Source organism: Schistocerca piceifrons, chromosome X (genome assembly GCF_021461385.2).
Source record: "Schistocerca piceifrons isolate TAMUIC-IGC-003096 chromosome X, iqSchPice1.1, whole genome shotgun sequence".
Classification (NCBI taxonomy): Eukaryota; Metazoa; Arthropoda; class Insecta; order Orthoptera; family Acrididae; genus Schistocerca; species Schistocerca piceifrons.
In genome coordinates, this window is record NC_060149.1 from 927602952 (window position 1) to 927616079 (window position 13128).

The 13128-nt window shown below is 37.1% G+C and overlaps 1 protein-coding gene across 1 annotated transcript in view; it reads right to left on the minus strand.

Annotated features, from left to right (window-relative positions):
• LOC124722970 overlaps positions 1-10796 on the minus strand; it is a 464760-nt gene extending 453964 nt beyond the window's left edge. The window contains exons 1-2 of the mRNA XM_047248137.1: positions 10680-10796; positions 10161-10443 (exon numbers count right to left, since the gene is read on the minus strand). Coding sequence (XP_047104093.1) covers positions 10161-10443; positions 10680-10713 — 317 coding nt within the window. The 5' untranslated portion in view covers positions 10714-10796. The remainder of the gene's footprint in view (positions 1-10160; positions 10444-10679) is intronic.
• Between the last annotated feature and the right edge of the window lie 2332 nt (positions 10797-13128).

Genomic DNA, 13128 nt, shown 5'->3' on the forward strand with positions numbered 1-13128 from the left:
CTACAAGTTAAACTGCATTGTTAATACAGTTTGCAATAAAACCATTCTCAAAGTGGAAAATACTAGGAAATCTGAGTAAATTTTAAGATGTGTCACTACAAGTTAAACTGCATTGTTAATGCAGTTTGCAATAAAACCATTCTCAAAGTGGAAAATACTAGGAAATCTGGGTAACATTTTGCAATTCTTAGCAATTTGTCACAATAAGGTACAAACTGCCTCATTCACATTAAGTTTGCTTTGTGTAAGATGCTTCACCACATACTATTAAAGTCATTTAATCACCCCAGGTTTTCCATTTTTGTTAGATATAAAACACTATAAAAGTATAGTTTTACGTGAATTTATTTATTTCTATTGTGGAAGAGAGGTAAGGATAAAGACTGTTCATTGCTGTCATACAAATTAGTTCTTATTCATTTTGTGTGATAGAAACTATGAAAAATCTAAAGCGAATGAAATTTAGGTTAACTTTTCCCAGTTTCTTTTCTTGCTGCTTCTACACTCCAATTAGCACACACAGGAGTGTACAAACTATTTATTCTCTCTATACGTCTTTCAATAGATGGTACCTATAGATGAGAAGTTTTTTGTATTATTACTGTAATACTTTCTGTATATGAAAAATAGCAATAGTGTCATGATAAAATCTCACATTAAGTGGTAGAAACTTTGCAGGGTAAGTTAGTTCATGGGTGTAATAAGGGCACATGCATAAAACTTGCAACAGGAAAAAGCTAAAACTTTCAGTGTTCAAACCAATGTCCACATAAAGAACTGCCTTCTTTAAGCACATTTATAGTTGTGTCAAAGTACAAAAACCCATGAAATAATTACATACAAATAACTCTTCCTACTTTGTTGTTCTGAGAATCAGAAATAGTTTCACTGAAAATGTTGGTCCACCACAGTTCTGTCTTGAGAAATTTGAGGAATCTTTAAGATGCAGGTCCAACTGGTGAGACACTGAATTCAATATTCTTTCATTGCTGAATCCATTGTCCAAACTTTGTCACCATATATCCTGAAATTTCTGTACACCATGATTTTTGTGTGTGAGTAAAGGACTGTTAGAAGTTGGGATTTTGTGTTTACCAAAAACTATCAAATCCTGCCAATGGATGCAAAAAGTAGATTCTTAGCCTAAGAATAATACAAGAAACAGCACTAAATGCAGTCAGAGAAAGCTAACTGGATACTGGGTATGTTCACAGCACAATATTTATAAATGTCAAATTTAACCACCACCATCCATTTATCCATTAGGGCATCCTGTACGACTGGTCTTGACATGAGGAATCCAACACAGAATTACACACACACACACACACACACACACACACACACACACACACACACTATATGAGCAGTTAAGTTAACATCTTTGTCACTTCCATTAGCTAACAATGACAGTATTCACTGGTTGTAGACTTTCTGTTCATGTCATATTGGGTATTCACTTCTGAATAAAGCATTCATGTTCATAAATTAACTCCAAATCATTTTCACTCAGTTATTTCCTTAAGTGTCCACCACCTGATTGTTTTTCCTAAGTATACAAATTTAACTACTTCTCTAACTTTATTATTAACCCTTAACCATTATCCCACCGGCTTACTCATTGTAACATTTTGGTCTTATTGTAATTAATCTTCCCACATAATTTTGTACTTGTGCTGTTCAATTCCTCCATTCTCTGCATAAGTCATACTAGATAACAAAATTACAATGACACCTGCAAACCAAAGGCTGTCAAAATCTGTGTGTGTTTCTCCATCTCATTTCAATGCTTTGCAGATCTCCACCAAGGCATCAAGAAACAATTTTGATGAAACTTAGTCCCTTTGCTCAACTTCTTGCTCTGAAATAAAATTGAAGCTGACGTCGATAGACTGTTCGTTAGTTCTCAAGACCTACTGTTATAGTCAAATATTTTCTTATAGTCTATAAAACCCATACAAACTGCAGAAGATCCAATGTGTTGTACTACTTATAAGGGCAGCTTTTCTTCCACTGGTTCTAAATTGGTAACAGTTTTTGTAAAAATCTTACATACAAAGAAAAATACATAATGTGACTATAGTTCTTTAGGTATTCCATTGTTTCCAAGTGGTTTCTCTCTGTGCCAAATTGCTTACCATTCTTCTGGTAGTACTTGCAGAAAGCACTCAGTCTCACCTAAGGGTGTTTCTTTGGTCCACCATAGAGTTTTGATAAATCTCTAGACACCTTTAGTATGGTTTCCCAGTTAGTTGTAACTGCCATGTGACTGGTGTGCTATGTCTACCAAACCCAAATGTGTTTCGTTTTCTTTGTACTCTGGTTGCTATCCAACACCCCCCTTATTCTCCGATACTATCAGACATCTCAAACTTTTCTGAATGCTTTTGTTTTAGCTAATTCTATGGAACGTTTTACACACTTCTAGCATTTCATCTCTGTCGTGTCCTCAAAGACACGACAGCCAAATATGCTTCAGTTTTACTTCACCTCAAGCTGTTTCCAGTATAATATCTGTTACTGTACAATTTCTCACGAGGCCACAGTTTTTTATTCTCTAGTGGCTTAAATTAGTTAATTTTAATTGGCATTTCCCTTTCATACATATTTTATTAATCAGTGAATTGGACAGTGTCCAATTTTCTTTACCTGTTGTGAGCAGAAAACCAGAATCAGGTGTAAGGTAGACACACTGCAAAATGTGTTCTTTGACGGCACACAGTCAATCACAGTTTTAATTCCATTTCCTGCAAAGGTTGATCTTGAAAAAATGTGTTTAGGATGTACACTTTGTTCTCAGCAAATTGCACTAGAATGCCTCCTTTATCATTCCTGATATTTAAGTTCGAAGCTCACTACTAATGTCGCTTTTCTACCATTTTTCCATTAAATTTGCATTGTATCTCGTAAGATGTAAAATTGCATTAGACTGTTGAAACAAAGTTTTTACTATTTTTAATTAGTATCTTATTTCTAGTACTGTTCTAACTATTATCAGATTCCTTTAGTAGCAGTAATTTAATTTTTCAAAATTATAATGAAAGTTACTTAGTACAAATTGTGCCACATAGAAATTTGCTGATTGAAGCTCTATCTCATCCTCTTCCTTTCTTCACACCTTTGATATCCTAATAATCTAGCACTCTGTTATTCAGTTCAATACCAATTTTGTTTTTACCACACTTGGAGCACCAAAATGCAGACACAAGAGTAGCTGGCTGTGCCCAGTGTTGTGAGAATTCCCCCTGTCCACTACATCTGATATGCTTTAACATCTCATGAACTCTCATTTGGCAATAGGGACTTTGCCAGACCTACCCTTCGTACACTAGCCTCCAAGGCCCAAACAGTTGAGTGAGGGAAGTCCTGTGCAGAGCAGGACATACACAAAATTCAGGCCAACTCCAATTGTTCTAACCATCTAAGATATCCACACAACCAGTTCACTTTCTGAACATGTTATAGCAGAGGGTCATCCTGTTATGGTAGTGTCAGTTTTCTATCACAGAAAGTAATGTGCTCTGTCTGCAAGGTTGCAGATGTCTACTCACCATGCTGCCTGAGAAGCTGGACAGTTATTAGTCCTGTGCCTTTTAATAAAGTGACACCTGCTTGTGTCACTGTCTCTTACAGCTATGTTGTGAATGGTTAAGGTGCACAGGACAAAGTGCAACACTGTAATTTTCTGGTTCATCTGTTGGGATCTAACTTTGAAGGCCATACCAATAACTAGGCCTCTGCAGTTCTCAGTTTCAGGCAAATTTCTCTGGCTGCAGGGCTAGTGCTAGGATACTGTGGCACCCCATGGAGAAAGTTATGTGGAGATAGACTATGTGAAAACTGTCTAGTGCTTTTGCCTGATAAATTCAAATTATTTATATGATGTAAACTGTTTCAGTTTCTAAACACAGAAAATCCAGTTTCATTTTTTGAAGTAAGTCATAAGGGTTATTACAAACCTTTTACGACGTGTCAGTTGAATTTATATTTCTTGCAGTTTATGACACTACAAATAACTTCTCAGAACAGCATTTATCATGAATCATCTGCAGTAACCAAAAGTTATGATACTTCACTCCAGACAACCAATTCTTAGTTCATAATGTTTAAATGCATAAATGTTTTTAAACATTTCCATTTACGACAAAGTAATTATCAGATGTTTTTCTGTATGACCGTGCACAAACATTTTATTAGCACCCTTGTGTGCTTCAAGTAGTCCTCATTACTGTCACAACCCTTTCTAGTTAAGTAGCACACTGTAAATACACGAGACGTTCGATTCAAAGAAAGAGTTTCCCTGGTTTCCATTAAATTACTTCAACTTCACTTCGTGATATTTTCTTGGACAGGCTATAGGTTGTTCTTCAAATCAAACTACACACACACACACACACACACACACACACACACACACACACACACACACACACACACACACACACTTGCAGAAGAGAGTATGCATCACCTTGCCAAACAGTTCCCCATGATATGTGAATCTCACCAATGACAATACAGTAGTCATGCCATAAATTTTACACCATTGCATAACATTAACACCAAGTGCAGAAAACAACTGAACAAAAAGTAATAATTGCTTTACTAGAACTCATGCATCATGCTTCCAAATATGTTTTAACATGCTCTTTCAGTTGACATCATCATCTTCCCCACATTACAAATTAACTTTGAGGTCTATATTTCTGTATTTCATTAAATTAGCTCAACATTGCATTAGTCATTCATTGCTAACACTGATGTAACTTTCTGATGGTAGTATCACTCATGCTGTTAGGTGATTTAATGCCACTTGTCAACACCACATTCATTTTTACAGTGGCAACATAACCAGCTCTCATGTTTAAGTGCAACCTTACTGTTAAAGAATGACTTATTTGAGCATCTGAAGATTTTACTGGGCTGCTGAAATTCTGTACACACTAATTTACATTAAGTAGCAGATTTATTTAGTAGAATAATTTTGTTGTTGTTGTATTACTACTTTTTATCCTGTACGAAGAATGTTTCCAAATTCTCTCAGATTTCTGGGCCCGCAAAATCTTACTTCAAGATCTCACTCCTAAGTAATTGATGTAAAATGAAACAAAACCATTTAGCACACTGAAGTACCTACACGTTTTAAATTTAAGCAATTTTGTTGTCATTAGTAACTCTTAATGCATTTGCTTAAAATTTGTAAAGCATATAGAAACGGTAACAGTAAGGAATTGGTGGGAAAGAATTGCATCAGGCATCTCAAGGAAATTAAAGTGAAGCAAACAAAAAGAAACATAGCAAATAATTTATTTCACAAACAAATTAACAAAAATTCACAAAAGTATAAGACAGCTCATCACATTAAAATTTAAAAAGATAAATATATAAAATAATAAATCTAAATAGCTAAAATCTGATACTGAAGAATAAAGAAAAACTCAAGTGTTCCAAGTGCACTTTAATTATTCCCTTACAGACATCCACATGAATAAGAACTATCTGAATCTGAGCAAAAGTTAACAATTCTCATTTGATTAGTATATAGTATTCTAAATCTCAAAATACATAATATAACATGTCAGCCTACACTAAGTTGCAAAAATTTAGTCTCAAGCCTCATTAACATCTCAGAAATAAAGATAACTTATTTACAAATGCAGCAACAATACAAGAGACATCAAAATGGAGATCATGATTTGTGACAAGTGTTGGGGAAATGACCAGTGGACTGGACCTCATCAATTTGGAGAGCTTCACATAGCAAAGAATGAGAAATGTGGAGATTTCGATGTGTGTTTTCAGTCACTTCACATACAGGACCTCATGCCCTGTCTCTTAACATAACATGAAGTCCTCACTGTACTGGCCAGTTAAAATGTAATACAAGAGGTCAGTAGTAATTCCACTATGGAAATTGGCTTTAAGTATTTTATGATGACCAGCTGATACACCTGAATTAACATGTCTTAATATGAAAAGTATTTTGAGGACTTATTAAATTTATTGAGACAACTTACAGCACCACTGATTCAGACCACCATATGCACTAGAATCAGTTCTAAAACCTGCGGTCACTGGTAGCACCCATACTGATTTCCATAAACATTCTAAAATTTAACACCATATAAGAATTTTCATACTATATATGGTAGTTATACTCCCTGTCGGCCAGGGAGATTAGCCCATTATTTCATGAAGCTTCCCAGCAGCCATAAGTGCCAGAGTGAGTGAGTGAGTGAGAGAGTGAGTGAGTGTAAAAGGAGCTGAAGCTTTGTTATCACACATGTGGGAACAACACATTACTCAAAAATTTGATATGAGCAATAGACTGGAGTAATGAAAAACCATCAATGGTTAAAACACAAGGAAATATTGTCACACTGCAGCACAGTTTTTTTTTCCTCTCTCAGAACAGTGAACACACCGTGCCTCAATATATTTCAAGATGCTTCCTGATGAAAATGAAAACTGCTAGACATTTTCAGGAAGAATGTACACCATCAGGTTACTGTAAATTCCTTAATTTTTGCATGACAATTTCTCATTATGAGAGTATCTACCACATTATGACCAATTTTTCAGATGTGATCACTTTTTTTCCTTAGGTTACATCAAGACTAATTTTTACAACATCCTGAACAATTACAAGTGCTGAGCTCAGTTGATGATGCTATGATGCAGATGAAATTTCTGTCAATTTATCAACAGAAGCAATACTGAATTCAAAGATAAAGTTAAGGAATTATGTAATTAACAATTGCACTAAAACCACACCTGACCTACAGTATGTTTACCAAAGCACCTAACACATACAATATGAAACACCTGGGGTACTGGCCAACTTAAAATGATCTTTAATAGCTTTCTAATTCACTTTCTTCAAACTAATAGGAGCAGTTTTAGTAAGTACAACTGAATTCTCCCAGTGTCAGCACCAGCAGCTAATGGCTTAGGCAACAGACTCCATACATTGCTTCATCATAACTTTTAACATATATTACTCGATCAAAAGTAACCAGACACACCTACATAATTCAGAGTTAACTACAAGATGTCACAAGTGGCAGACCCACCAGAAGCATTAACAGCAGAATGTGTCAATTAGGGGATCTCAATGACAATGTGAACCAGCCATTGGATGTTATCCGAGTAATAAATCCAGCAGCAACATTTCATTCAACATGTTTCAATCCTTTTAAAGCTACGAAAGTCAATTGTAGGTGATATGACAAGTGGAAACACTGGAACAACCACATCCAATCAAAGACCAGACGAACCTCATGTACTAAAGAACACGGCCTGTCAAGCACTGAAAGTGTGACTAAACAAATCAAATGATACCAGCAGAAGGAATCATTTGAGTTTTGAAGTGTTACTACCAGTCCAACTAGCAATGACTACTCAGCAAGTTTAAAAAAATAAAAATAAATGGCATACAATGGCTGAAGAGCTCCTCATAAACAGCATTTCTGAAGTCAATTTTAAGCAATGACTGTGGTGGTCTAAAGAGCTATGCCACTGGGCAGTGGCTGACTGGAAACCTATAGATTTGGGGTGATGACACACTATACTCTGTGGTAATCCTATAGAGGAGTGAGTTTGGCAAATTTCTGGAGAAAATTTGTTGCTACCATAAGTATTGCTGACACAGACATACAAAGAAGGCAGTGGTATGGTTTGGAGGTGTGGACCCCTTACTGGACTTAAGACACTAAATGAAGGATATGAATACAGTTTACTGTGTTGTGTACTGCGTACAGTAGAGGAACCATACGGAGAATGGTTGGTTGTTTGAGCACGATAATGCATTCTCGCAAAACAGCTTTTGTCAGAATTTTTTCCCAATAACATTCCTGCAATGAACTGACCTGACCAGAGTCCCAACCTGAACCCAACGGAACATGTCTGGGATGGGAGAAGGTTGACTTCAGAACCTAGTGTCCAACATCAGTACCTTTTCTGGTCTTCGTTCTTTAGGAATAATAGGCCTGTCATTCCTCTACAAAAAAATCACACACCTCACAAAGTGTCCCCAGCAGAATTCAAGCTGTCACAAAGGCAAAGGGTGCACACATCACACTGATGTCCACTAATAGTGCCTCGTTACTTTTATCAGACAGTAGCTGTCCACAGATTTTACTGGTTATTTGTACAGGACTTTTCATTGATACGTGATTCTCTTATCACTATCTGCAATAATCATAACATGAGAACACCATACAGTGAGTGACTCCTGAATTAATTCAGTCGCTCTGGCAAGTATACCAAGCAGCAAATTTGTTGCTTAACAAATATGAAAGTATTTGACATCTTGAAATTTTTTATCCATTAAGGAAATTGTAGTAAGCAAATAAATAACTTAAATGATTACTGTGAATGCCAGGATAAACAACAATTACCTGTCACTCAGCACAACAGTGAAATCATGAGGTATAAAGTACTCATTTTACTATAGGCACTGGATGGGAATTTCCTTAAAGCTAATTCCTTCCCTATATCACAATTTCTACTCTCAGCATTATAGATAAATATTTTAAACAATGAAGACTGCCATTTTCTACAAAAGAAGCAACTGAAGAGCAGCATTTTCAAAGCCAAGGGGAGGCTAGGTTTGGGGTGAATCTGGACCAAAAGTGTCTTAAATCCTTCCCCTAATCTCTCCTTTGTGACTTCATCATAAAATGACTACTGATCTTTTAAATCTTAAACATGAAGACATACTGATAATACTTCTGTTGTACTATCTTGCAACATTACCTTTCACCATGTCATCCTTAGATTATCCATGATCCTAATGTACCCTAAAGTAATTTGGGGAGAATAAAAATGAAGATTTTGACAGCCTTTCCTAGAAGATAGATAGCTGTGACAAACAGAAAACATGTATAATGTGGCACTAGCAACATCCATTTATTATGTGAGCACATGACTAATTGCAAAATGTGCTCTTCTAGTGGAATATCAAGTGAGCACTCCAATTATAAAATAGCCACAAATGGAAAGTCAGTGCTGTAAAATGGCTATATGATGCCATTAACTGACTAATACCATTAACCCTGATAATGGCAGTTTAATTCTTTAAAGTTAAAGCACCTTAACTTATTGGTGATCAGGTTTTTGAAATATTGTTAGAGAAAATGCAAAACTCACTGCAGAAAAATAATCAACAATGAATTCATTGCCTAGGGAGGTCACAAACACAAGTTTACAAAACTACTTTCATAACTAAGTAAAATTAACTTTCTAGAAATAAGACATCAGCTTCTGAAAAATCAGAAGACAACTATATAGTAATAACATTTCAAAATTGCTAATACAACTTCTGGTAAGTGTGGTACTTTGTAGTTTATCTGCTCAAGCTCTACTGACAGCAAATTTAGTATAGGTCCCCTAATGCAGCCCTACTAAATTATTTAACAGAACTAAACGTTAACAAAATCCACAATGTTAGTGCCAGTTACAGTTATCCCTTAATAGAAGAAAAACTCTTCAGCAATACAGTTATTTATCATCATAGAACAAAATGAAAACTGAATGGATCTGTTACACTTTGCATGAAAATTCTAAGTAGTTTTGACAAACTAAACTCAACTATGCACCATTAAATTTATGAAGTCATTAAAACCTTACACCCTAAATGAAAAACCATCATTGGTGGTTACAGACAAAAGCTTGCCTGTGAAAATTTAAGGTTTTAGTTTATCACTTGTATAAAGTTGGTTAATATGGAATGGCAAGTTTTACAATGATTTAATACCACAGGACTAGCAATTTTTCCGTCAATAAACCTGGGGTAGTGGTGATCTATTTCCACTAGAATGATACCAGCCACAATGTAGTATCAAACATTGTTAAAACCTCAACAAAAAATCTCAGCTTCACAGAACATTTTCTATATAACCAAGAGTTTTTTTTCCTATTACCTCATTAGGCAGATCAGTAACAACAATGTTACTGAATGTGGCACTTCTAGTATTTAAAGTATCACATTTACAATATACCTTATAAATCCACTCACACTAATACAACATAAAATTTACTTTAATTTCATACTGGTAGAACATGATGCCAAACCTCAAAAATGTTTACTAAAAAAGTTTTTAAAGTAGAAAAAGATTTCTATAACTATATAACTATTGGGCGCTACAAAACAATATACTTACCCACATAATGGGCACGATATTTTTGAATCTGCATCTCTCCCTCTTAGACATCTTGCACAGAAGGTGTGGTAACAAGCAAGCAAACATGGCTCACTATAATAGTCATCACATAGGAAACACAGTAGTGGATTGCGTGGCTGAAGAGCACCATCTCCAGGTGCTCCTTCTGACCCCGGATTTTCAGAGGGGTGGTACGGACCGCCTGACATTTGGTATCCTACCACACATACAGTTATTAGTTCACTTTTCTTCCGTGAAGTCAGGTCATCCTGCAATGAAACACCTTTTAAGTATAAAAGGTGTAACTACCATTCAGTGTCTGACCCTTCTTACGCAAAATTTACATAATAACTTGTTGAAGCAGTATATTACTTCGCTATACACGCTTCTACAGCATGTAAACATATGAAAGGAAACGTCCTTTGAAAGCTCTTCGAACACAAGCTATTTCTAATGCACAGCCATTCTAATTTGATCCCACATACTGAAATGTGATTCGATTAATAAATCATTACTCACGCTTTTCGTCGCCTCCTTTCTCTTCACTATTCATCTATCACACCTTCCATTTCCTCACGTACCACATATATGTTCCACCTCCCTAACCTCGCTCGAATGACAGATGACACAGATAACATCACACAGTCCATGCTGAGATCGACACGCCACAACAACAAGGTCTCTGACGTATACGGGGCAGGGTGTAGTTGGCAGCATGAGTTGTTTACACCGCGCTATTCAAGTTTCATCGCTCTCGTGTTAGTCCAAACAATCCATACCGTGGCTATGCAAGCAGATCAGATCCATATGTAGACGTAACAAAGACAAATGCGGCTAGTAACTATTGGGTTTCGCATATAAGAAAACAAAAACGAAACAAAATTGATGTCTATATTTAAGCTTAATATGTATTTCATAAATAGAAATATAATTACACTTGTTTTTATCACTAATATATTCCCTTTCTTAAACGAATTTTGTTTAAACTGTGTAGTTAATGAAGAATCGACTGTACTGTTACGGCATGAATCTTTGTGAGAATTTACAGACAGTGTTTAATTTAGGGAACGTACAGTTTCTAGAGGACATAATAGAAAAACTGTAAATTGTGCAATAGAGTTACGATGATGATGTTTGGTTTGTGGGGCACCCAGCTGCGCGGTTATCAGCGCCCGTACAATTTCCCAACTGTTGCTCAGTCCAGTCTCGCCCCTCTCATCAATAACGATGAAATAATGAAAACAACACAACCACCCAGTCATCTCTAGGCAGGTCTCTGACCCCGACGGGAATCGAACCCGGCACCCTGGCTCGGGAAGCGCGAACGCGACCGCGAGACCACGAACTGCGGACAGCAGTGGTATGGTATGGTGCCTCATTTAACGCTCTAATGCATAAACAACTAATCTTTAGGAACTGATCGAAGTATTGCTTTAAGACTTGTGAAAAATGTAGAAACAGAACGACGCCTTCCCATACGTTCTAAGGCCAAGCAAGCATCGTCTCTAGGGGATATTGCCCTATACTAATAGTGCTGTCGCAACTGGATGTGTATTGCCTACTATTCAGTGTCATATTGTTCATTTATCGCTTCTCGTGTTTGAATGTGTCCGCGTTGGGCTAAGAAGTAGGTTTTGACTGCGAGTTCAGCTTCTCTGCCTGTCAAGCAGCACCTCGAGCCGCGTGTAGCGGTCGGCAACGTCGTTGCGCCTTCGAAAGCTGCGGACCAAAGGGCTTTGGGAAGTTCTCGCCTTGTTGTCAAACTTCATTGCGTGCTCTTTAAATTTGTCAAGTCCGAGTTTCTCTGTTGTGGACTGATTTGACAGCCAGTTCACAGTGACGGGTAACCGAAAGGCACGCGCTTAAACTCACGCAGGCTGGCGTGAGGTCTGAAACAGGATACGTAATGAATGCTATAAAGAAAAGTACGTAGCTGCAGGAATACTTAACTTTAATCCACAATTGGTGAACATTGGTCTCGTTACTGTACATGCTTCATTAGATACATAGCAAAGGATAAATGGCGCCTTGCTAGGTCGTAGCAATTGACTAAGCTGAAGGCTATGCTAACTATCGTCTCGGCTAATGAGAGCGTAATTCTCAGTGAACCATGGCCAGCAACGTCGGCTGTACAACTGGGGCGAGTGCTAGTAAGTCTCTCGAGACCTGCCGTGTGGTGGCGCTCGGTCTGCGATCACTGACAGTGGCGACACGCGGGTCCGACATGTACTAATGGACCGCGGCCGATTTAAAGCGACCACCTAGCAAGTGTGGTGTCTGGCGGTGACACCACATTCTCATCTGCTGCATAGTGTAGACACTCCACTGGGAAGTTCCTTGGTACATAACATATCCGTCATAGAGCTTTGTTTTGGAGGCATTGTGGTTTGGTGAGATGAGTCTTCGCAGTTATTCACCAAACAGGACAAGTAAAGTCCATTACAGGCCGGATGGAAGACCTACAAATTTGAAAACCACAAGCAGTGGAGAGAGCTAAACGCTCGTTTATGAGCGGATAAAGGTTGTTGGTCGTCTTCTTATGGACGTCATCGACGTGGTGGTCATCGGTCCAAAGTCACACAAGGTATTTTACAGTTGATTTGAATCGAACGGCAAGTTGAAGAGTGTAGTAGTAGTAGTAGTAGCTTCATTCATCCGAAGATATCTTTTTACAAGGATATAGGACATGTCAAAGTATTTACAAATTTAGATCATTTTAAAATAAGTTAATTTGTATACACATATATTTACAGACTTCTAGTTAGAAACAATAATTAGATTTGCTCCTGGTATACAATACTTTTTTACAAATAACGTATTAAATAATGTAATGCCACATTATTCACTCATATCTCACTATAAGTCACTGCACACACTACACACACATTGTTTCATAACACTTCACTCACTACACACACACACACACACACACACACACACACGCACACACACACACTGGTGATCTCTG